Raw genomic sequence first — 24,993 nt, forward strand, 5'->3', positions numbered from 1 at the left:
AGTTTGGAGGGTAGGGGGTCTTTGAAGTAGTTTGATTATTTAAGATGTCACTCTCCTTGAAGGTTGTAAAGGTGGACCAGGTGGTGGTGTTCCTAAGTGAGGGGGGGTTCTCGGGCATTTTTCCACATTGGGCGTGGAGTGGAGAGAAGGTTGGATTTGGAGGGTAAGAGTTTAAAAGCGTTCTGTATATCGGTGGAGATTACCGAGGGTTTCTCAGTAGAGGATGCAAACATTTCACAGTTGGGTAGGGAGATGTCTTAAGGGGGATTGCTTTTCCTGATCATTTGGTTTTTAAATCATTTTGAAACAGTTTTTTAGGGCAACTGGTTACTGTATCGAGTTAGTTTTGAAAGAACTCTGCTTTAGTGATCCTGATTTGCCTATTCTAGGCTCACCGTCTTTTTCATAGAAGTTTACGGTTGGACAAAGGTATGTCTCCATGCTCTTACTACAAGTCTAAGGCATCGGCATTCCTCATTAAGGTCGCAGTTGAACCAGGGATTGGATCTTTTGAATGGTAGACTCTTTAGTTGTTTTGGGGCTATGGTATCCATGATTTTTTTACATGGAATTGAGGTAGTGATCCGTGAGATCATTAATGTCGTACAAGTGGGAGGGTGCTAGCAGGATGCCGTTACTATGAGCTGACGACATGAGTGGGTTAATGTGGCAGCTGTCTGACCCAACGTTTTGCTTTCACTGGTTGACCTCTAGAAATAATTGCTCCTTCAGAAATTGAGGTTAAGCAGTGGTGGTCAGATAAGTCGCACGGTAGGATAGAATCAATTGGGATGGTATTGTCTTTTGATTAAGTCTAAGGTTGCTCTTTTGTTGTGGGTCGGGCTGTTGTAGGCTTGGATAAGGTTGCGGTCCTGGAGGAAGGATTTAAAACTAATCATGAGCGGGTTACTGGATTGTTCCAGTGAATGTTCAAGTTGCCAATACAAATCTGGTTGTTGTCCTCTTTGTTGTTAGAGGCGATAATTTCCATTATCTGTTCAATTAATGTGTAGTTCTCTCTGGGAGGGTGGTTAAACTTATGTAGAGAGCATGTTGAGTTGTCATCAGTGATAATGTTGATCCTGCGGTATTTGCAGGAGGGAAATGATAGAAAAATGTTTGTTTCATGGATCTGTATGTGCAGGCTAGGCCATACCTGAGCAATCAAGTCTAATGATGTCATGACTAGGTCGGACTAGTATGTCAAGAATTGGGGATGAGGAATCATTTACCCAGGTTTCCGTGAGTATAACGATGTCAAGGTCAGAGTTAAGTAGAAGATTGGCTATGACGGCTGGGTGTTTCACAGCTGAACGACAATTTAGTATAGAGCATTTAATGGAAGTTTTTGTGGTAATCCTAGATGTATGTGAAATAGGTACTTGTTTGAGATTTGCATTATTAATGTATCTATAGCTGGGGTGGGATTCCCTGAGACCGCAAGTGATGGTAGTCTCTATTTCTCTAGCAGGTATTGCATGATCAGCTGAAGCACAGTTGTAGGTGGCTAGGAGGGAGAGGGTATCCTTGATTGATAGCTGTCTGACTATTCTGTTGGGTCGGGAGGAGTGGTTGAGATTCAATTCATGATTCCAGATAGGTTGTGTGAACCTGGTATAGGGAAGGTTAGAAGCAGAGTAGTGACTGTGAGTTAAGGACAACTTGTATTCAAGATTGGAGACAATATGTGCTAGTTTGAGGATGTTATCCCTAAGCAGCTGCAGTTCAGATATAATAGGGCAGTAAGTATAGCAATTATCTAATGGGCTCCTGGCTAGTGGGAGAACTATGGTACATAGAGCTAGCTGAGTCACGAGGGGGGGGAGATAAACATTGGTAGTGTCACCAGTCGGAGTCTTGGTGATGAATGGTTGAAAGGGGGCAGTGGAAATGCTGAGCCAGTTGGAGGGAGAGTTGATACAGAGGTCTAAAGATGGTTGGGAAGTAGTGATGTTGGATAGTTTTTGTTGTGGGGCAGTGACCGCAATCCCAATGGGGGAGGGGGTGTTTTGGATTGCATTGATACCCATGACTGTATGGGTGTCTGCCAGGGAACAGAGGTAGGAAGAGGGGTAAATTGAGGTGGGAGGAATAGGGATGTCACACGTGAGGATTCAGTGTGGAGGTGTGAGTGAGAGGGCGAAGCGGTGGCCGAGTCTAGTTTGTTCTTAAGGCAGCAGAGGAGGTCAGCGAAGAGTTCCAAGTTGCGATCTGACCATTGACCGAGCACAGTGCTGTTGATTTAGATGGGGATTGTGACATCTACATTGTACAAAAGTGAGTGTGATAGTGAGTTTATGGCCTTAACAAATTTTCTTGACGTTGGGAGGTGTTGAGTGAGGAAATTAGGATTTTTCAACATTGAGCATGCTGATTTGCATTGAAAATGAGGTCGTTCAGTAAAGTACCCTTGTTGTAGCAGACATAGGAGTCGGAGATAAGGGTTTCTTTATTTAGTATAAGGATTCTGTGTTTGAGTTTTCTTGTGGCGTTTTTGGCTAGGTTGTGAGGGTAGTTTATTATGAATGAGTTGTTCCCTGCAGGGGATAACAGAGCGTTCAACTTGCTGGCATGTGGAGGGTCTATGAAGGGTGATGCAAGCAGGTGAGAGCGCAAGATAGCAGATGGGAGCATCTTCCAAGATGACTGCCCTTTTGGGAGCAGGAGTGTAGGCAATAGCTAGGAGAGGCAGTCTGTATTTCCAGATGGGTGTTGCAAGTTGTATATCTATTTCAGTGGCCGATTTGAATGCAAGGATCGAGGAGCCATCTTGGATGGTAAAAGAGAATGATAACCTTTGAGGGGTTAAAGCCAGTGCGCTGGATAGAGAATTTAAAGTGATCATCCAGGTTATAAATATCTGATGTCCATGCCAGCAGGAACCATAACTTCTGGCAAATTCCTGAGAGACTTGAGGCAGGTGTGGAGTAAAAAATACAGAGGGGGCTCATAAAGACAAGCAGCCTCATAACTTCTCTCAAGATGTAGGCGGGAGACTGCGAGTCGATAAGTGACAAGAAGCTGTATAAAAAAAAATGCAGTGCGAGGCTTTGCTGGCGGAACCAGAGACAGATGGCGCTGCCTGGAAATCGGTAGGGGCCTTACATAGGGAAGCCTCTGGTTTGGGGTTCAGGTGGCTGAGTGGAATCATCTGGTGGCACAGTTTGTGAGCCAGAGAGCTGAGCGCTGTACTAATAGCAAGCGTAACGGTGCGATCACGGAGTATCTCTGAACCAGAGCCTGTTCGCGAGCGCAATGCTTTGGTAACGACGCATTGGGAGCTGCAATCCTGCGGCTCACTAGGATCTACTAGGTCAGTTGCGGGTACTCGCCTCAAGCTTGTAGACGAGCTGGTAGGTTCGAGGGAGTCGTAAGAATCAAGGAGTCTGTGTGGCAAGGAAGCTGGCACTTCTAGACCTGCAGACCATTCTGGTTGTGCAGCAATGAAAGTGCACTAGTCGTTCCTACTGTAGGGCAGCAGAGACCAACTAAAGCAGGTATATTCATTGAAAAGTGATCCAAAGTCAGGAAGCCTATTCGGGATTAGACCTTCCTGTGGCCATCTTGACCTGGAGAATGGGCGTTCTCCCCAGCCTGAATACCCGCCAAAGACCTTAGTATTACACGTTTATTGTGCTGCGTATAACTGCAAACCCAACATTCTAAAACCTTCCTTCCTGAAATCCTACGTCATAGCTCTACATAGTCCGTTAGGAGTCAAAAGTGTTCCGTCATAAAACTTGCAAGACACTACACATTGCACTTGTGTAATTTAACAAGGCAAATAGAAGTTCATCGCTTGGAAGTAGAGATTAAATCTGGTCCAGTAGCTAACAAAGTCACTGAAAAGGTTTATTTTTTTTTCCTAACTCTAAGAAAATGCTCCATATTTAAGATGTTAACACACCTGTGTCCTTTAAAGGGAAAAGCACTGTGCAGGTTTCCGAAAATTGGTGTAGCTTAATTATGCATCAATCAGGAAAAGTTGCAAATTTCCCACTCTTAAGATTAATACTATTGAAACTGGTGGCTGGTGATTTGAGTGTGTGAATTATTGCACAGTTCACAAATAAGTTCCCCTGTTCAGTACTTAACATTGAAGAGGACAGGTTAGACCACTGATACTCTACGACCTGTTGGGCCGCATGCGGCCCTCCCGACCTTTACGTGCGACACCCTGGTCAACCGCAGCACTAGGCTGCTGTTTACTCGACTCCGCACTAACCTCAAAAAGATGTGAAATAGTTCGTCAAGCATTTGTTTAGAGGTTTAAGTGAAGTAAAGAAAGGAAGTAACTAGGGTGTTCTGCACCTCTTAACTTTAGCCCCACATTTTTTAACACATCTTGCAACAGAAGTGTAAACACTTTATAAAGTGTATTCTAAATTCAAATAGTATATTTCATTAAGATACAGAACCGTTTCTCCTTAGTACATCAGATTATATAAGTGCGTTGAGGTATTTTTTTGGTTAAAGTTGCTCGTTTTCAAACATGAATTTAAAAACATCAATTCATCCTTCCACCCTGACAACAATGCTAATATTGAAGTAAGAGTTAAATCCGTTGTTATGTATACCTCTCAAGTGGCATGGGTTTCTATTATACATGAACATTATAATTTATCAAATCAAACACAGGAGAGAATTTTGTAAAGCGCACATCCAGAAGGCATATTTTGAGGTCATCCTATATGTGATCATGAAGAAAAAGGAGGGAAAGTAATACCAGTTGCCTAGGATCACACAATTTGGTAAAGTGGGAAAGCTGGGATTAATTCCAGGTTTTCTGGTTTAACATGCAGTTCATCACTAGATATATATTCTCTGCTTCCCCCTATACCCACTGTATCACAGACACTGCCCGCCAACCCTCCTGCCCCATCACCCCCCCCCTGCTGTCAATAATGTGGCTCTCGGTCACATCACAGACCAAACATGTTGCACCTTGGGAAAATGTTTGCAAGTAGCCATGGGTTAGGCCAACAGACTCTTAAACTGCTTCAGTAAATATTGGAGCACTTTGTCAGCAAAACCTTTAAATTTGCGTCCGTGTTGATGTAGTATAAATTGGGGGAAATCCTCTTGAAGTAGTGTGTCAAGAGTTAAGAGTGTCTAGATTTTAAATGACTGGTATTAGGAAAGAAATCTCATTTTGAATTCTCCAAAAACTTAAATAACAAGAAATATTGCTCTTTCTTTCAGAAAACAAAAAAGGACTGTACCTTTCTCCATTTCATGACATTCCCCTATATGCCGGCGAGGACAAGGTAAGGCACTGCTTTGACAAAGAATCATGAGGTCTTTAACTGACATTGTGCATTTAACTCTATATCCCATCCATTTGTTAGGTATGGCTCAAGTTACTGCACTAAGGCCAATCGAGTTCTCATATGTTCCACTTGAGGCTAAATAATAGAGGTAGAGAACTAAAAAGTCAGGGATTCCGAGATGGTGGCATGCATCAGTCATGAGTAAATTGATTGAATGTTTTTTTTGGGGTAGGCTTTAATGGTGCCTTAGTGACATTCATGCTTGATCTTTCATTGGTGAGGACTGTAGACATGTTAAGCGGATTTTAGGAATTACAATGCATTACATTTTGATTTGTAGGACTCATTGGTCTAAGTGGGCCAGACCAATTGATTGCGATCTTGCCAATTCAAATATATATATATATATATATATATATATATATATATATATATACGGGTCTGCCACTTTTTATCACAAACGCAACCGTTCTTGGACTGTTAATGCGGACCTTGAGGTGTCTATGACTGGCAAAAGTCTGACCGGAGGTGGGGTGCCTGGTGGTGTCTCCTATACTGTGAAGCTGAGGGAGGGACAGAGAGCTAAGGAAGAAACACGCCTTCTTGCCAGGGTGCCTGCTTCTTGAATGATCTATCCATGTATGTAATTGGTTACTCCACAAATCTAAAGGCTGTTTGGAAGCTAGCATACATCTTTAATGGAGATGCACAAGGTGTATTCTTTTTATGATGTAAGGGTTATAGGAACTGAGGTTTGGAAGGCATTCTTCTAAGAGAAGGTTTTAAAAAATTGAGTTTTTTAGATTCTGATCCTTTATTACTAATCTATGTTGAATACACTTTTTATCTTAAAAAGTAAATCTCTTTGCACTTTGACGCAGCAGCCCCTCTCATAACATGTGTAATACAATTTCTCAATAATGACTTGCATATCTACAGTGGTTTTCGTTGCAGGCCAAGTTCTCGTAGCTCTATAATTAATCACCACTTCTCCACTGCATCAATTAAGATTAATATATGTGACGGTCAGGTTAGACGCCCAGACATCTACAGTGATCACGTTCACCAATTGATCTTTCGTAACTGAAAAGGGGACGTTTCCCACCGATTACACATTACAGACTCCACCCCCACACTCACTGACCCTGCCCTCACTGCAGTCATTATCACCATTCCCATACATTTTAATGCATTTGATGCACTGGTAGTACTGCACTTTGCACTGCTGTGTATCCATCTCTCTGCCTAGCGCTCCATACCGTCTGATGACGTGCCTAGGATATCGCATGCAGATACAAAGGACGTTATTCATGTAAGTTACTGCTCAGCAGCATCCCATCCTTCCTATAGTAATCGAAATAACCTAACTTCTCAAACCTTTTAATATACATTTAAAATTTAAAGATGCTATTTTTAACATCCGACAGTTCTAAAATCACGTGGTTTGTTTTAATAGTGCAACCTTTAGTTACCATCTGTATACCCCCAAAAAAATCCCATTTCCTCATGTTCGCTTTCCCCTACGATCTTTTAACATGTTCTTTCTAGTAAAATCCTGTTGTGCTTTTTGCTTTGGGAAAGGAACATGCATTTGGCAGTTACACTTAATAGTGTGACTGTGATCTCTGAATCTAAATACAGATGTTGTTTATATGACTGATTTATTGTAGTACCTACTGCCACACATATTACAATCCTAAACATGGTTTTTCAATCTTGTCTTTCTTGGGAAAGAGTTATTGGATCTCAGGATGCTTGCTGATTTTGAAATACTTCATGCCCCCAAACCATTCCAAAATAACCGCTCTTGTGTGCTCAGAGCATGCAGGCATACAGGGGTGTCTTATGGCCGTTGGGGTCATTGTCCACATTAAGTTCGCATGAGCTCTGCTGCCATGATGTTGCTTTTGCGCATGTTACTACATGAATTTATTTTACAAGACTTTGTTTGTGCCTTTCACATGAGAACTGTCTGCTTTCTGCGTTCTCTGCCTGTTCCTGGATTTTAGTCTGAACGTGGAGTGCAATGTCGATAAACAATGCCCCTTGTTGTTCGTTTCTGGTCAGTCCCTAGCACCTAGACAAAACATGTTAACACAGCTGCGTTTTCTGAAGACTTATGTTTTGATATTACGGGATGGCATGTTGGTTTAACACACACTTGGAAACTGACCTTTCCAGGGAGAAGAGCTATGCTGTTGCTGTGATGTAAAACTCTCATCAAGGCACTAAGGTATGGGGGTCTGCTGATAGCCCATAGATCTTCCTTCATATAATAAAACTTCTTATTTCCAAGGAGAGGGTGGTTAGGCCTTCTAGATCTTTATCCACTGTCTGTATACGATGACATCCCCTTTCATAGTCTATGGACTAGCTACAATGCTAACTGTTTTAGGTTTATGCGTTTCGCAGCTGGTAGTAGCTCGTATACTGCACTATAGAGTACCATAGTTAAAATAAACATTTTAAACTAGAACAGTGACTCGGTCTATTCTTATTGTGGACAAGTACGAGTGAGTGAGCAAAAGGGTACGTCTTGCTACCGTGATTCCTGAGAGAGTCAGGAGTGTTGTGTTCTGGGTTTTCTAATCATTTGTAGCTTTGTGATTATGTAGGAGAACGAATGAGACACTATAGCTACTCGGTTTGGGGATTTTGGGTACTGAGTCTGTAGGAAGGCTTAGCCCCTACACACAGAGGTCCTATTTTCTTGCGCATAGTTCTGTGTATGCGCAGAATCCTTGCAACAGGGAACAATCTTGGAATGTTTTTTAAAGTATTAAAAAAAGATTCCAAGATGGATGAAATGCATGAGCATGGACCCATCTTGGATTTAAAAAATATATATCTTTTTTAAATGGCCACCAATGCTTGTACCTGCTCTTTTTATGTACTCTTGACTATCTTGGAGTGAGTTTTTTTTATTTTTACTTTATTCTTAATTTACCCTTCTATGCAAATAGATATGAGCATCCCAGTAGATAGATGTGTGCAGGTGCTGGGTCCTAGTCAAAAAAGTTAAAAGAAAAAACGTTTTTAAGAAAGCCAGGAGGTGGGAGAGAGGATTATGGCGTGTGAGTTCACTGCCAACAATGAGGAGAACAGGGATCCAGAGTTGCTCGCATAGAGAAAGTGGACCAAAGCATGCAGCCTGTAGCTACGTGCCATGCCCTTGCAATAGCGGAAAACACAAACCACATTGGGAACCGTGCAGTGAGCAAGGCAATGGATGCGCTCCTATGTAGTTCTAAATGCAAATAGAAAAATAATTCCTTCACATCATCAAGGAAGGCAACCAGTCCTATGATAATCAGCAGGATAAAGCAGAAATTACCCTCGAACTGTGAAGAACAGCTCTGGTCAATCTCTTTTTGCAGTGTACCCAGCTCTGTGAGGTCCTGATGACCGAGCGAAGCTCACCAAATTAAGCCGCTAAACCTACTACTGTAGGCTTGCACTGGCCCTCTCAGTATAGTAGCACCGTGCCCCAATAACTGCTGACCCGTGAACAGAAATGCTGGATTAGAAAGAAGGGGTTATTTAGTTACTTGCATGTTGGAAGTGTCCTTCTCTGAACAACAAAACAGACGCATCAAAACGATATGACCAGATATGAACAGTGATGCCACCATGACTGTGCAATACCACCTTGGCACAGGGCTTCTTAACTGCCCAAGATCAGCATTTCGCCAGTGTGACAATTTAATTGCTTACAAAGAATTCAACTGCTGAAGTTTGCTTACTAGTTAGATTACTCCGAGCAAAAAGGTCTGTTATGCAACAAGAATCCAGGCCAACATTAATTGTGGGTTTCTAAAGCGCTAGAATCGACTCCCGAAGGAGTATCTCTTCGCTGTAGACCGCTGGGGAACCCGTCCTGGCTTTCCCTGTGAGATGGTCCCTACTGGGTATCTCCAAGGTGAAACCAGGCATCCCCGGCGTATGTGGGGGGCCGTTGTGGAGATGAGGCAAGCTAATGCCCAGAGTTGCCGAGTGTGATCCCTGGTTAGAGTAGGCACCGAGGCGAGAATTATCGAGTCCGCTGACCCTGGTCCACGACCCTGCCGCGTCGGGGATAGAACCCTGGTCCCGGGCCGTCCTCTGCTTCCGGGTCTGCTGCCTCTAACCAGTGAGCCACACCACTCCACATTGCGATGAGATTCATAGCTCTTACGTTTAAATAACACTTATGGCTCACAATGTTTGACGACATCGAGCCCTTTTGACTCTCAGAAAGGCAGGGATATGTCTAACAGCAGGTGGTGTGGTACCGAATCCAATACGGTCTTTACCAGCCCTGCACTGGGGCTACTCTTCTTGCTTACATTTGGGCCCATGTCACATTTGCTATGCCGCTGCATAAAATGGCATCGAGCACAAGTGACCACAGAACAGGTTTTTTGTTAAATTGGGACTCAAAACTGGGGCAGAGCCAATAATGTCTGCAAAAGTCATACTGACGGGTTATTTTTAATTGAAATCACATTGCACGCACTTAGCAGCTAAGTTATAGTTTGCTTATGTGAACCACTCCTCTGCTTGTACTGCTTGAAACACCTTCTCATTAATCGACATTTAACTGAACACAGGACCGTGGCGACAGCAAGATTTCTAACACAACCTTCAGATAAAGAGCCACTTACCTTAACCCATGGGACATTTGGATGCACCGTGGAGCCTTTTGCAATCTTTTACAATCTGACTGGTGCAGCAGTATCAAAAAATGGTGGATCGACGTGGTCAGGTGATTATTTGAGTTAATGCGGACCCTGAAATACGAGAACTGCAAAACAGTGCTTAATTTGAGCCAGTGGTTTCCGGTGCTCTGCACTTGCAATTAATTTTCAACACCAGCACGTATGACAGTCTGCCACTTGATGAAGCGGTTTGTCTGCTTTCGAGATGAACACAACAATAGTTGTTTATTAATTAATTATACATTAAGAGTGACAAATACCTGCCAACCAAGACATTCTTCTAGCCTTACAGACATGGATTAGTCTGAATTGTCACACTTGCAGGAGTGTGATGATTAGTAAATGTTTTAATACTGTCATTGGTGTGCTGACGGGCGATGAGTTGTATAGCCGTTCTCCAGTAATCTTTTTATGGGGTGGTTCCATGTGGTCCAGCCTGACTGAAATAAAATTGGGTGTTCTTCTGTAGGCGTCCTAAAATGCCTTCAGTGTTCATTAGACACGCATTGGCAAAGCCAGTAGGTCTGAGTTTAATGTGCTGACGCGAGAAAACCACATTTGTGTATGCATGGATTAGCACATTAAGGCCAGACGTGTTCACTTTGGTACACATACACGCGCACACATAGCAAGTTACAAAAATACACCTGTATATACAACCCAAAAGGCAAAGGGACTTTATATGAATACGCATAAACCATGAAGCAGGACAAGGGAACAAATAACGGCACACTCCACAAATGCAGTGCATGCACTGTAGAGTTACACACCTTCAACATGAAGGCATGGGAGTGTTGCTGCTACACAACCCATTCAGGAGCAACAGGATGAAACCAGACAAGCCTGCTCTGAGAAAATACATAAGGAAAATCTGTGACCTACGTGATTTGACACAAAATACATGTATTGCTGTGTATCAGAAAAGTATTTAACCCCGCCTTAAATACCAGGTTGTTATGGTTGACATACAGACTATCAGGCTGCTGGTCTACCCCTGAAATCTGTGGAACTGCGTACTAGAAAAGTCATACAAACTGTTCCTCAATCACTTTGACTACAAACGACCCCAGAATAATCAGTTATTTTAGTGTGAGTGTAGAGCATGGTCTCAGTAAAGAGAACTCCTATGATTGGTCCCTTACCTCTACAAGCGCACCATGCTCCTGAGTAGCTGTCCAATGAAATAATTGAGAACAATGTTTTCTTTAAAAAGTGATGATGCGCTCTGGGGTGGATGCCCATAACCTCATTCACTGCAAGCATAGCGACTTGTTCCTTTCCAACAGTAAAACCCTCACCCTCCCGGCTCATATTTTGAGGTGCTGATGGAGAATATAGACTGCTGTAGGGAGGGATAGATAGCCCTGTCCAAGTGGGTTAGCATTTTAATGATCTGTAAATCCCCCTCCCTCTCTTTTCAAGAATTTAAATGTAATCTCTGAAGGCTACGAATGTCTCCAGGTTTCCCTCAGCGCCCCACTTTATCTGGCGCTCTGAAGTGGCATCAGCTATATGTAACGGTTACAGCCCACCAGTAAATAAACAAATTTCCTATGTGGGCCACTTACACCCTCAATAGTTTCACTCCTGCTTAGGTCATAAATCAATGAATCAGGGGCTTGTAAAGCGTGCTACTCACCCGTGAGGGTCTCAAGGCGCTGGGAAGGGGGGAGGCAGCTCCGGCTCAATCGAAGAGCAAGGTCTTGAGGTCCTTCCTGAAGATGTGCAGGTTAGGGGAACTTCTGATGCTGACTGGGAGCTCGTTCCAGGTTTTGGCTGCGATGCAGGAGAAAGCCCTTCCTCCTGTTCTGCTTCTGTGGAAGCGGGGTGTCTCCTCTAGGGCGAGGTCAGTTGATCGGAGGGTTCTTTTGGGTGCGTGGAAGTAGACTCTATTGTTGAGGTCTTTGGGTCCAATGTTGTGGAGGGATTTGTATGCGTGAGTGAGAAGCTTATAGGTTATTCTCTTCTCGACCGGGAGCCAGTGTAGGTCTCGAAGGTGTTGCGACATGTTCATGCTGAGGGGTCCCGAGGACGAGTCTGGCCGCGGCATTCTGGATGGTTTGGAGCTTGTGTAGAAGGGTCCTGTTGATGCCGGCGTGGAGGGCTTTTCCTTTGTCTAGTCTGCTGGTTATGAGTGCGTGGGTGACTATTTTTCTGTGTTCGGGGGGATCCATTTGAAGGTCTTTTGGAGGATGTGATGGCAGTTGGTGGAGGCGACTGAGTTTATCTGGCGTGTCATGGTGAGAGAGGAGTCGAGGATAATGCCGAGGTTCCGATCTTCCGATCTTGGTCTGTCGGAGGACTCCCACATGTTGTCCCAGGCGGAGGTGAGGGTCCCAGGTTGAGGACCTCGGTTTTTTCCGAGTTGAGCTTCAGGCAGCTGTCTTTCATCCATGCGTCCTAGTAAGCACACCGCAGTGACTGATGCTACGAACACACTGAAAGTGAGCCATCTCTTGGCTTTGCTACTGATTGTTAATTCTAGACTATAACTTGAAACTGACAGCCGGCAAAGGGTGTATTGCATTTGTTATTGTAGTGATAATATTGTTGGTCTTGTGTATAGCGGTAAGTGTCACTGTCTAACTTGGCGGAACAGTTTGTTACTTGGTATATATGCCCATGAAACCACAGAGCACAAAATATATCACGGTGCAATCAGGTGCCTAGGCCCTCATGCCAAATAAGCGTTCTTGTGACTTTGTATCTGAGTGGCCATCATCTGCTGACTAAAAGGGCATGTCCTGTATTGGGCATCTAGCAGTCATAAAAATCTAGACAATCCGGATGCCACCCTCTTTGGGAAACTTACAGAAATCAAATGTTTGGGCGTATGCAACATTTGACTTCTATTATGTCTTGGCCCAATATTATTAAAAAAACCATGAGTAAAGCTGTTTAATTCTTCTTGGATTGCAGTTTACAACACCACACCCATTGATAATGTAGAATTTCGCGCTGTTAGACTTAATATGTTCAGAGATTCTTTTATTTTTGCTGTTTTTCCCCTCGCACCAAAAATGTGTGGTTTTGGCACTATATAAGGCGTGCTATTTCTGCAGGAAGAGTATCTGTCGAAGTGTGCTGTAGTCTTACAGAAATGTTGTATCAATCCAAACTTTTTTTAGATTATATAAAACAACCTGCACTGAAGTGAGATGGTTATCAAGGAGCCCCCCCCCTTCTCAAATTAACTTTTTTTTATATTTGTGGAGAGGATGTGGCCTTATGGCTAGAGCGGCCGACCTCGACGCTGGGGAACCAGATTCAAGTCTCGGCAGGGACATTTAACATCCTGTGATTCTGGGCAAATCACTTAATCTCCCCGTGCCTGACAAAAACATGAATGTGTCCATCTAACAAAACTGGTGCTCGTGTAAAGCGCTCTGATACCTGAAACCTTCGTTCAAGTTCGTGCTACATAAAACTCCAGAAGAAAATAAAAATACTAGCCATGAACCAAAGAAAGTCGTTCAAGAGGGGGGGGAGGGGGTATGCTAAAAACTGGACTTAAGATGTGTGCATGAGAAATAAGCTTCTATCATACGGTTAAAGACTAGAGCAATCTAAACGTGTGTTTGTTTACAAAATATTGACTATTCTTTACAAGTGTCCGCGCGCTATCTGCTTCGCGCTGACCTTTAAGTCTAAATTGACTTTTTCCTGTAATGCACATGGAGCGGCATCTTCTAGGATAAGATTAGCACTTTAAGTATCCAGTACCATGTGAGTGCTATAATAGGGAAGATGCATCAGACGGCCTGTAAATCCGTTAATCGTCGACGAAGGAAGCAAACATTTCCTGGTACGATAAAGGCAGTGACAGGTGAAAATAAATGAGAATTCAGCCGCCGAAAAGTGCGCAGAGTAGCAGCAACTGAGGACTGGGATAGGGCGAAGGGGGGCAGGGAACCAGGGTAGAAGACCGGCACTAGAGGAAAAGAGCTGGCGGAAGCGTCTGCGCCCCGGAATAGAACTTAATCCTCGTGGCGAGTAGCAGGTGCCCCGTTTACAGAGGGCAGGGAACAGTGCCCAGGCCTGCTTGGGGAAATACGTAATGGAACTACCGGATGTTAAACCCTTACTGTTAATGTAGTTCAGGCTGTTGCGAAGACTTGATATTCAGTCAGGCTGGAGAAATAAAAGACGTCTTTTGATGCAGCCAAGGACGTGTTGATGAGACCTTAGTTACGCATGGTTTAAGACCAGTAATGGTCCGGAAAGCTCGTGCACCTCTTTTGATGGAAGCACACTGGAGTGGTGAGACCAGAAGCTGGCATGGCGCAATGCTTGCCAACACGGATAATTCCCAGTAGAGCTCAATGCCCCCGGTTATTAAGCATAGGCTCAGCCCTCCATCTTGTAGCGGTACTCCTTCATAACAAAGTAAGAACAAATTGAGGGGGACCCCTTACTTATCCAATTCGGGACAAGGGGAAATGAAATGCAACAAAAACCAATAACGTCCCTGTGTGATGCAATGATCAACCAACTAACCTGTCATTATGGGTGCGGCAACACAATAAGAAACTCTCTACAGTGTCATGTCTCTAATACATTCAATAGGAACAGTGCATAACTGAAATCAAAATTAACAAAAATAACATGACTGTCAAACAAAAACAGTGAAGATGATTTATACAAATTTATTATATTCATACATTTTGCTATTTGTCCAATATACAATTTATTACATCACAAAGATAAAAACGATAAACATGTATAATGTTAGGCTAAAACCAACTGTCGACGCAGCGTTTCGGTTAACTTGAAGATGAAACCTTCTTCAGGACAGTTCTAAATGTTAAGAAAACACATAATTAATAACAGCAACATTTGGAATATAGTGATTTGATTGATTTGTGATTTATAAAGCGCACGATTGCCCATGGGCGTCTTGGCGCTGAGTAGACATAGGAGACCAGCTAGCTTGCTGATTAAAAGTTTACAAGCCTGCAGTGAACAGCCAGGTTTTTATCTCGTTCCTAAATGAGAGTAACGAAGGGCTGTTTTTATAGTGAGCATCTATTTACATGCTCTGCCAGTTGGATGGAAGTTAAGGTGTAGATTGCGGTTTGTAAGTATATTTGGTGGGTTAAGGAACAGAGGCTTATGCTTCTCTTGTGTGTGCAGCCATGACCGACGAAGTTAAAGGGAGCATGGCTAAATGGGACTTGTTGGCCAATCTTGCAACAGGATTATGTAAAAAAAAAATTTACCCATGTCAAACCATCTTCATGCAGCTATGTAGCGATGTGCTCACTCAATCAACTACTGACTCATTCTAACACACAAACACACACTGGTGCACACACACAATCACTGACTCTCCCGAAATAAATAAGGACCTTTAAAAATGACCGGTCTGTTGGCTTTGTCCCGATTTGTTTTTCGTGCTGCAGATATGGTTGTAGATTAAATTAAAACCTGACTATATGTACCTTTCATTGAACCAGATTATAGCTAGACTTGCTGCACAACTATTCAGAGCTGGAATGTTCTAAGGGCGGACGCTGTAGCCAGCAGGCTGCATGCCAAGTTCTCTTTTAGTGCACTTAATTTACAGGGTGTGTTTGATGGCATCTCGTTAGCTGGATCAACCTCTTCCACAGCATAAATTCAACCTAGTGGACAAGGCCTCTGTTTTTGAGAGGAGTTGTCTAGCCTACCTATTGGCTCTTGGAATAGAAGTGAGTTGGGGTAGGTGAGTCCTCAATATACCAGGGCCCTGTTGAGGCCTTACCTTCCTCCTGGAAAAAGACAATGTCTTGGGCTTGGCTAGGAGGAAGCTTGCCACCCATTCTGTGACCGAATCAGGGGTGTTGCAACATGGATGTTCTAATCCCCGCCAGTTGAAGAGCCTCTCTTACCATGTCTGCACATAAAAAGCAAAAGCCCACCCTAGAGAACAGAACTTTTGGCACTTGGTGGTTTCAGCCCTGGTAGGGTTAGTTTAAGGGTCTGGCTGGGGGCGAGGGCTGGCCTGCTGGAAGAGTGAACCTCTAGTCTTACCCCGGGATTTTTCCACTGATAGACTGAAATAATTTTCTAGGTAGGGGTATGTCTGGTTGGGGCCACAGGTGCCCTAACCAGGTGAACGGGATCGGGATAGTCCCTGGTCATAGACTGATGCACCTGGTTGTACTGGTGCATTTTGTTGGCTGCATGAGCCTGTCTGCCTGGAAAGCACATATGTTGTCCATTAATTTAGGATTTCTATGCTTACTCTGTGAAAACACATAGTATAACCGTTGTAACACGTCAGATTGCTGAAAATGATCCAGTTGACCATATGCAAGAGAAAACTGAGTAACTTGGGCCGTGACCTATTTGTTTGAAGTAAAAGCTACGGCCCGAGAGAGATGCCATAAAGATCTGTGTCGATCCTGTTGATTGGTGCACGCTGCTTGGTTTGAGCACCACCGTATTGTGGTGGTGGTGGTGTAAAATGTGATGGTGCAGGTGAGACACCTATGCCGGGGCTTGCTGTTCGAGAATTGCGTTCCTGCTGCAGTTCCGTGGGGTGGGGTGGTGACCAGCAACGTTTCCGATGTTGTTGGTGCCTAGCTTGGCTTGAGTCTTTTATGACCCAGGATATACCAACAGACATCGGGCAGGAGGAGCTCTTATCCGGCACAGTTCTCGACCATTCTCCTCTGGAAACCAATCCTGTTTATTGTTCAGAGTGTCCTGCTGTCGCATGCTACGGCGATCAGGCTTTGTCAAGGCACACCGTGCCCCTAGAGGTGGATTGGACTTTGGTATGTTATCTTTAACTGTGCGTGAGTACAGGAGTTGCCTAACAGTAGAGATTGTGCAAGGTAAACAGCTTCGCCCTATCGACGCCTTCTCTGATAAATGATAAGGTGCGTGCGTGCAGGAGGTATTCAAGAGATCAGCACCCCTGGAACGCAGTGCCTGGGGCCCACCAAACATGTGCTGCTGCTTTTCAGGTGCTTAAATACAACGGCATATCGCTGGTAGTATCCATCAGTATGGGTGCATAGAATGGAACTGTTATATTCCAATACTTTGTTTATGGTTATTTAAAACCTTTACAATGTAAAACAGCAAGTGCACGTAGCAAAACAGGTGCGATTTCATGCAGGTTAAGGGGAAGTCGAATTCATATATCTTAAACCAATAACCACATAGGTGAGCTACACAAGAGTATCTAGTGTGAATGTCTAGTATAAGAAAGGCAGGGCACTGTCTCATTCGTACGAGTTGAGCAAAAATCGATTTTATGCTTCTAAAAACGGCGTGAGAGCAGAAATATGAAGTACGCTGCAAAGTTTGCTTTCACGTAACTGTGTTGCCACGAAGATCGTCTAATACAGTGGAGGACGCGTTGTGTGTTTAAGCGCAGCAGGTCTTTTGCTAAAGAACATATGTGCAGTGCTTAATTTGAACCGGCGTTTTCCGGTGGGGACCATCAGCAACTCATTTTCCTGCATCGGACATTAACGAGAGCGTAAGAGGTAACAAGCATTTACAATGCAATGGTTTCGCCTTTGGAAAAGTTAGAGCTATTGGCATTGTAAATGACAAATTTTGTATTTATGTGTTGGTTTTGAAAACAGATAAATAAATGGCATTGTCATTTACATTGCCATTAGCTTAATCTCCCGCAAATGTGAGACCTATTGTACCCTCCGCACTAACCTCGTGTTCAAAAAGGCTTTTAAAAATCTACTTCTGGGCTTATATGAATGAACGGAGAGCCAGTGATTTATCTAATGGCTCTCTAACTAAAGAATTTTACCGGTTTAAAATAGAGCCCTGCTTCGAGCCCTTTTTGAATGAAGTAAATCCTCCCTGAGGTATAAAAATCCAACCTCATAGAATGATATAATGCTCAAGCATGTATCTTGCCTTCTTTATAGACACTCGTCTTATATGTGAGGCAGCAAAACCAATACATTCTAATTGGAATAAAAATGTTCATGTTTTTACGTTTAGCCGGTTTAATTCCGTTTGGAATAGGGGGCATTGTAAGCCTTGTTTAGTGCTGTAAGGGGCCATGTAAACTCAAGGCCTGACAGAGACCAACTCGTGTAACATAAGGATTGATTGTTTATGGACATATAATAAAAGTGTGAGAGGGAAATTTAAAAGAATGTGAAGGGAATTGATGGCTACGCCGGCTTTAACACGTGATGAAATCATAGTGAAAATACGAGAGAATCTGAACTAGGCACTTTGGGAAGGAATCAAAGCCTATTTTGCCTTTTGTGTTTGGATTACCTCAGCTTGCAATTTTGCCCTGAAGAAGTCCCATGTGAATTAGGACGAAACTGCATAGGCTATTTTTCTGGATCTATTGTCCTGTTTTGACTAGCCACTAGTAGAGGGTTAAATAAAGACAAAAAAGAAATACCAAGGAGGTGAAAGTTTCATTTCAAATAGAATGTATTGGTTTTGCTGTCTCACATATTAGATGAGTGTCTAAAAAGGATGCAAGATACATGCTTGAGCATTATATAATTCTATGAGGTTGGATTTTTATACCTTAGGGTACTGTGCTCCTCTACCTGTGTAGTTGTACTACGGGTAGAATGTTCTAAATTAAAAAGAGACAAACATACCAGCCATTATAAGCTTGGAGCTACTCCACTGTCTTCAGTGGAGCTCTCAACACTCCAATGTGCTAAATAGAAATATAGACGTGATGGTACTGGCTACACAGAGACCCTACCTGTTTGGCCCTCAGAAGTGCTGGTAGTCTCCCATTAAAAATATTGTAGCTGGGAGTCCCTTTCAAATTAAATATGAGGCGGCATTCAGTACCAGACAGGACCTGCCCATTTCAAGCATTGCCAACACATATGTCAGGCTAGATTAGTTGCAGTCACATTCAAGTGTTTCCAATCACAAAGGGACTGAATGGGAGGCAGAGGTTATCCGTGAAAGGGTTAAATCCTTGGACTCTGCTGCCATTTTGTAGCCAGCTCTCCTTCTGCAGGTGTGCCCAGCGAGATGGAGCAGGACAAGCCGGGACCTGGCAAACAAAATGGCTTCCCGTTCTGGGTGTTAGCTTTGGTTACCAGAGCCAGACAATGGCGCCAGTGGCGTGGAAGGAACAAAATGGCCGCCCCCAGCTGTGCCGTTCACAGTCAGTTGATCTCGGTGCAGCTCCAAAGGCACTGGCCTGTTGTGGCCTGAGACAGGATGATGGATGATCTACACACGGAGCCCAGGTCCGAAGAAAGGCAGATGTTCAGTTCAGAGTTGTTAAAATGCTAATGTGGGCAGGCCAACAAAAGACTAATGGGTTAAAAAAAAGTTAGAGAAGTAAACACGGTTAAAAAAAGTTAGAGAAGTAAACACACACCTCACATCTTAAACATGTGAAACCGTGTTTTTGTTCCCTTGGATTACTCAATCATTTGATGTTCAGAAGTGAGTGAGACAATTTAGCAAAGCTTCTCACTTGAATACAAAAGAAGCAACTGTTAGCATACAACATGCTGTAATTATTCCCTGTGCGTGAGGAGGCAAACGAGGCCAATTGGGGAGTGGGGGCTCTCTGAAATGGGGTATAGAGAGGCAGCCGAAATAACTCCCAGTCCTTCCATTTAGCAGTTCTTCCGCGTGACACTAGAACACACCAGAGAGAACTTTCTTCCTCCTGAACTTTAAAGTTTCAACTGGTAGCTAGCTTCGTTGCTGGACGAGTAAAAACTTAACAACGTGGCTAATGAGGATTTTCCGTATAACCGCGGCGGCTTATCCAGGGCATTAGCGCCAGCTCATCTCTCCCCTCAGCAGTTCGGATAAAAAGGCACCTTTTCAGCTGTTAATTGCTTGTGCTGTTCTAAATATACACAATCAACCTTGGGTAAATATTACACTTTCTGCGCCATTGTTAAACACTCCGGGAGCACACCATTAATCTGGACGCGGGAGGGGCGTGTGCTTACCCTCTTATAGGAACAGGTAAAAGGTGTGCTCAGCGAGTGGAGACCTGAATTCAGCTCGCCTTTGTTTTTTCCCCGAGCTACTGGGGAAGAGGTAACTCTCCGACGCCCACTACCCCCCTCCCTTTCCACCTGGAATACAAAAATCAAGGGACTGAAATATGACACGAGCAATCACCTGGGATCCTGCCTGTGCCCCGGCACGGTAGTGAAATAATCTCTCTCTTCCGGAGGTGCTTTAAAGACAGACAACAGCACCAACACACGCAAAGACTTACCCTGCTAGGCGCTGGACAGTAGCAGCACGGGGCAGGTCGAAAAGGACATGAGACGGGGGGAACAGAGACAACACCATGGAAAGACGTACGGCTGACGGCAAGACGTAGCACAGAGACACGCAAAGACTTAGCATTAGCACAAAAACAACGTAAACATGCCGAAACAGACACAGACCGGGCGAAACATGAGGCAAGATAGACGTACAAAGGTAATAGATATTTGAAACAAAATGCTGCTTACCTGATCGGATTGCAAATACACAGAACTTCCTGGGAACTTAAAATTCGCAGTCCACTCCAACAGAAGACCCTCCGAAAAAGCGAAAAAGATGACCAAAAAAACCCCCCAAAAAAACACGCCCACCGCGGCATGACGTAGGGAAAGGGGTGGGATGAGTAAAAATCGCGGGAACGCCCACGAATCTGCTCCGGCAATGACTGGCAGATCTGTCTTCCAATGGCTAGCCTCCATTTATGGAGCTAGCCAATGGAAGACAGAGGCGGGATTAAGCTCCATACTGTTTACAAAAGTTTTCGCCTGCACGATACTGCTTGCGCAGTAAACGCCAGGCGAAACCTAAAAAGACACAAAACGGAAGGACTGGGGAAGAGAGACCGAAGAACGGTCACACTGGGGGAAAGTAGGAACTGCAAGAGTGAGATAGGCTCCGGCACTCCTTCTACAACTTAAGCCCTGGGTACGCGAATATAAGAGTTATAGAGAGGGTTGAACCGGTAGGTAAAACAGGGAGGGGGATTTGTTGTGGACAAACTGGTACTAACGCTAAATCGGGGACAGCAGTACGTAACTTACTAAGCGATTTACATCCCGGTTAAAGGGTGCAATACATGAAAGCAGTATGATTGTTTGCTCCAGTTGATTGTTGCCTCAACAATTTTTATAGTCTTCAGGGCCTTTGAAGATTTTGTTGGCCCTCACCAACCACCTCTCGTGTTCCACCTCAGTCTGAAACCGTTTTCTCATCAGAAAGTTGTCCCTGTGTTCTACAAAAAGAGTGACCGGAAGAGGGAGATTGAGGCGATGGACAAAGGAGTGGTGGGCAGGGGTGAAACATAGATGCAGAGGAGTAGCTGGCCAAGGGAATGTAGGGATCTGTCCGTGATGAAAGCGAGGGACTGAGATTTTCAGCATATGATAAATTGGAAGAGACGAGGAGAAGCGGTAAAGAAGGACGGAACTTGGGAAGGGATGGATGGATGGATCGAAGGCAAAGTTGTGCCACTTAAGGAGGGCATCTTGGGGTTGAAGAAAATTAGAGGGAGAGCGAAAACCAGAGGTTGAACAGAGGACGAACTGGGTCGAATCGGACAAAAGGAAGACTGGACCAATGAAGAGTCTTGATGGAGTGAGAAGGCAGTTAAAAATGATGGATGTGCAAAATAGAGGATAAAGAAGGTAGGTGTGAACAATGGAGTAATGAGCGATGGAGACATTCTAGGTGTAGGTTCACTTAGACAGGCATGTGTAGATACTAGCTGTCTTTTCAGTAAGTGGTCAGAACATAAATGCTGACTTTTTAAATGCAAGATGTGCACGGTGGAGAAGGCGAAAGGATTGCATATACAAGGCCCGAAAGAAAGAAGGCATTTTATTAGTTGAACCAGGAAATATGTTTTCATTTTATGTAGTGGTTTAATTTCGTTGATAAGACAGACCATGGAAAAGATCATAAGTATATATCCAAACACATTCACTGCAGTATGTCTTACTCACATTCCTGTTCATAAAATGTCCATGTTTGTCAAATCTTCCTGACCCTGCATGCTTCGGTGGGGAGATGCATGCTAAATGCCGATTGTTACTCCCTTAGAATAGGGTGAGACATAATATGCTCTGCTTTTTTACTCCCTTTACTCTGTATTGTGTGACAATATGGGATTAGGGCTCTTACAGACCTGGGGCATTCTGGCGTATTATATAGTTAATAACAAGATAGTTGTTTACCAGAGGAAGACCAACATCAAGCTTTGGCATTTCTCTCAGTAATGCAGGTGTATTTAGGGGTGAGAGGATGGGCGAACTCAGTCGGTGAGTACAGATATCCAGGTATTCCGATTGATTGTACCCTGTAATGGGACCCACTCATTATTTAAGTGGAGCTTGTCCCAAGTATTAGAAGATGCGTTACAATTCTCTGCTGACGAAGTGGTGTTCTAATTTAAGCACGCAGAAAGGCAAAGGTCATTCCAGTACATCAGACATAACTTCGTTAGTGATACTTATTCACGTACAGAGATACGGACGGCATATGAGTTAGTGTTGTGGTTAGGTGGGATATAATTTGAAGGACAGAAGAATGTTCTAGCAGCGCCACCAACCGCCTTGGTTAATAGCATGTTGGGAAGAGGACTGGTTTAGACTGGAGGCAGAGGAGTGAATGAGAGACTAGGCCTGACTTCAAAGACGGTGTAATCAATGGACAGACGTTCAACAAAAATACTTGTGGAATATCTGGAAGGCACCAAACTATAGCTATTCACACTGGCGTTTTTTTTTTAACTAAGATTATGGCACTTTGATCGAACTTTTTTATAAACTGCAAACTTTGAAATCGCCCTAAAAGTGATGGGTGTAGGCTGCCTTTATTTTGGGAAAGCCTCTGGCACTGTTTCGCACCAGACTCTTTGGCAAGTCAAAGTAGTAGTTGATGTGAAAGAGAAACTTACTAAGGGATTTTGGGTTGGTGGGATTTACTCATGAAATAGACGTGAAAACATGATTGGAGAAGGCTCTTTGATTCGTTGGTGATCTTGACTGAGGAGCCTACAGTAATTGCCTTTTTTTTTTTTGCGGACCTCTGTCACAAACTTGGGAAATGCATCAGATATCGGTTTGGCCTTGCTGACCAATTACAGCTATGCTTGAAATGTAAGAACCAATCTAAATGACGATTGCACCACTAGTGTTGGACAGTAATAGCGAACCATACAGTAGATGAACACTGAGCTATTGCGCTCATAATGATGTGTGGGGTTCCGGTCATCTCTACTTCAGTCATTGGGCTAGAGGCTTCAAGGAATGCCCTTGTAATGACTGCACACTTCCAGCGCTCCAGTCGACTCATGCCAAACACCCAAGCTGCTGCTATTCACCCTATAAGGAATGCCTTTCACTGTCTCTGGGCTGTATGGTGCCGTTGCTGTTTTATGTACATGTTCTACCATCAGAGAGGTAGAAAAATGACATTTAAACTGCCCAAGCAGTTAAAAAATAACATTTTGCGCCATTCAAACCAGATGTTTGGTGCAACATTTCTCCAGTTCTCTCTATTTAGCCCCTCTCCACTCTTTTGTTAATACAAATCTGAGACTGAGTCTCTGGATGACACTATTGATTGGGGTGCAACACAGGACCATGAAGCCCATGCGGCACAGAGGGAATCCCAACGTTTGGGGCCCTCCATTCAGCATCAGTCAAAGGCCAATGTATATCTGTAAGATATGGAAGACTCGGGGGCCAATCACCCCCTTCTACAGGGGGCCCCATTTGTTTTGTTACGCCACTGCATTGACTAAGGACTCATCCCCTAGTCACCAGCATAAAATAAATCTGAACACCAAGGACTGTGTATAGAAATAAGAGTGAAAGTGGAAAAAATAACTAAAGAGAAGGGGGACCCCCGGCAAGATAGAGGCAGGTAGGCAGGGGAAATATAGAACACCAAAAGCAAAGGAATACCTGCCAAGTAATTTCCGACAAAGCCGTACTAAAGGGTCCTTCTACTGATCCGTTAACACCGGAGCGAACAAGGGCTGAATAAAATGATCACATCAAGAAATACAAATATATAATAATTTTATTATAGAAAAAAAAATTCAATTCATAAACAAACATAATAAATATCAGACCACGCCATGTTTTTAAAAAAAGACAAATCAATAAATCAGGTCCCACACACCAAATTCATACATCACAATCATACCATCATGCATTCCAAAATTTAACATAACTCATACATCAATCACACATAATATCCTTTAGCAGGGCTTTGTCTGAAATTACTTGGCAGGTATTCCTTTGCTTATGGTGAAAGTGAAAAAATGTCATGTCAGTGGCACAAATGCTGGTAGATGAGGTGGTTGGACTCTAGTCTGTCCCCTGCACACGACGCCAGCTACTGTAATATGGCAGGCTTCCACTCCTTGATTCTTACAGTGTGTGCCACCTTTCAGAGTAGGTGACGTGGCTAGAACGGTGCTGATGTGTACCGTGCTTTAAGACTGGTAAGGTTTCTAGGCAGCATAAATCTCATGTCCATTACGCTCTAGTATGTGTTCTGCTGGTGGGTAAGGTAGCTGGGTGACCGAACCCTAGTTCATGGCATTCTTCTGCTTCCTCCAGGCTGTAAAGTTTCAGTTCAATCTGAAGACAGTCACCCTGTTCCCATAAAATGTATGATACTGTTAACAGTATTTTAACATTAGTAATTTACTTGGTCAAACGGGTAAACCAAATATATTCCTGTATTGTTGATCACAGAATTAAAATCGACATCAACAAGTTGGCTCAGCTCCAGCGCTCCCCAAGAATAATTCCCCCCCCCCCCCGCTAATTTGGTCCCCAAGAATAACACCGCCCTCTAATTTGTAACCTCATTAGAACCCGAGACACTATTTGTTCTCTTCCTTTGTCCGAAGTACCCTACAACTATTACAATTTAAAGCAGTAGCAGAAACCGCATTGTAGTTCAGCTCGTTCTTTGTATGATAATCTGAATGATTGGTAACCAGGTTAGCAAAAAAAGCCGTTTAACATACAAGTCATTCAGGGTCAGTAACTTGAGACACAAATCTTAGTCGGTACTCC

General features: G+C 43.6%; 1 protein-coding gene across 1 annotated transcript in view; it reads left to right on the forward strand.

Moving 5' to 3' along the window:
• The window catches only part of PPA1 (inorganic pyrophosphatase 1), a 172,385-nt gene that overhangs the window by 40,381 nt on the left and 107,011 nt on the right, over positions 1-24,993 (forward strand). The window contains exon 2 of the mRNA XM_078643070.1: positions 5,203-5,267. Coding sequence (XP_078499196.1) covers positions 5,203-5,267 — 65 coding nt within the window. The remainder of the gene's footprint in view (positions 1-5,202; positions 5,268-24,993) is intronic.

Source organism: Lissotriton helveticus, chromosome 5_1, assembly GCF_964261635.1.
Source record: "Lissotriton helveticus chromosome 5_1, aLisHel1.1, whole genome shotgun sequence".
In the NCBI taxonomy this organism is placed as follows: Eukaryota; Metazoa; Chordata; class Amphibia; order Caudata; family Salamandridae; genus Lissotriton; species Lissotriton helveticus.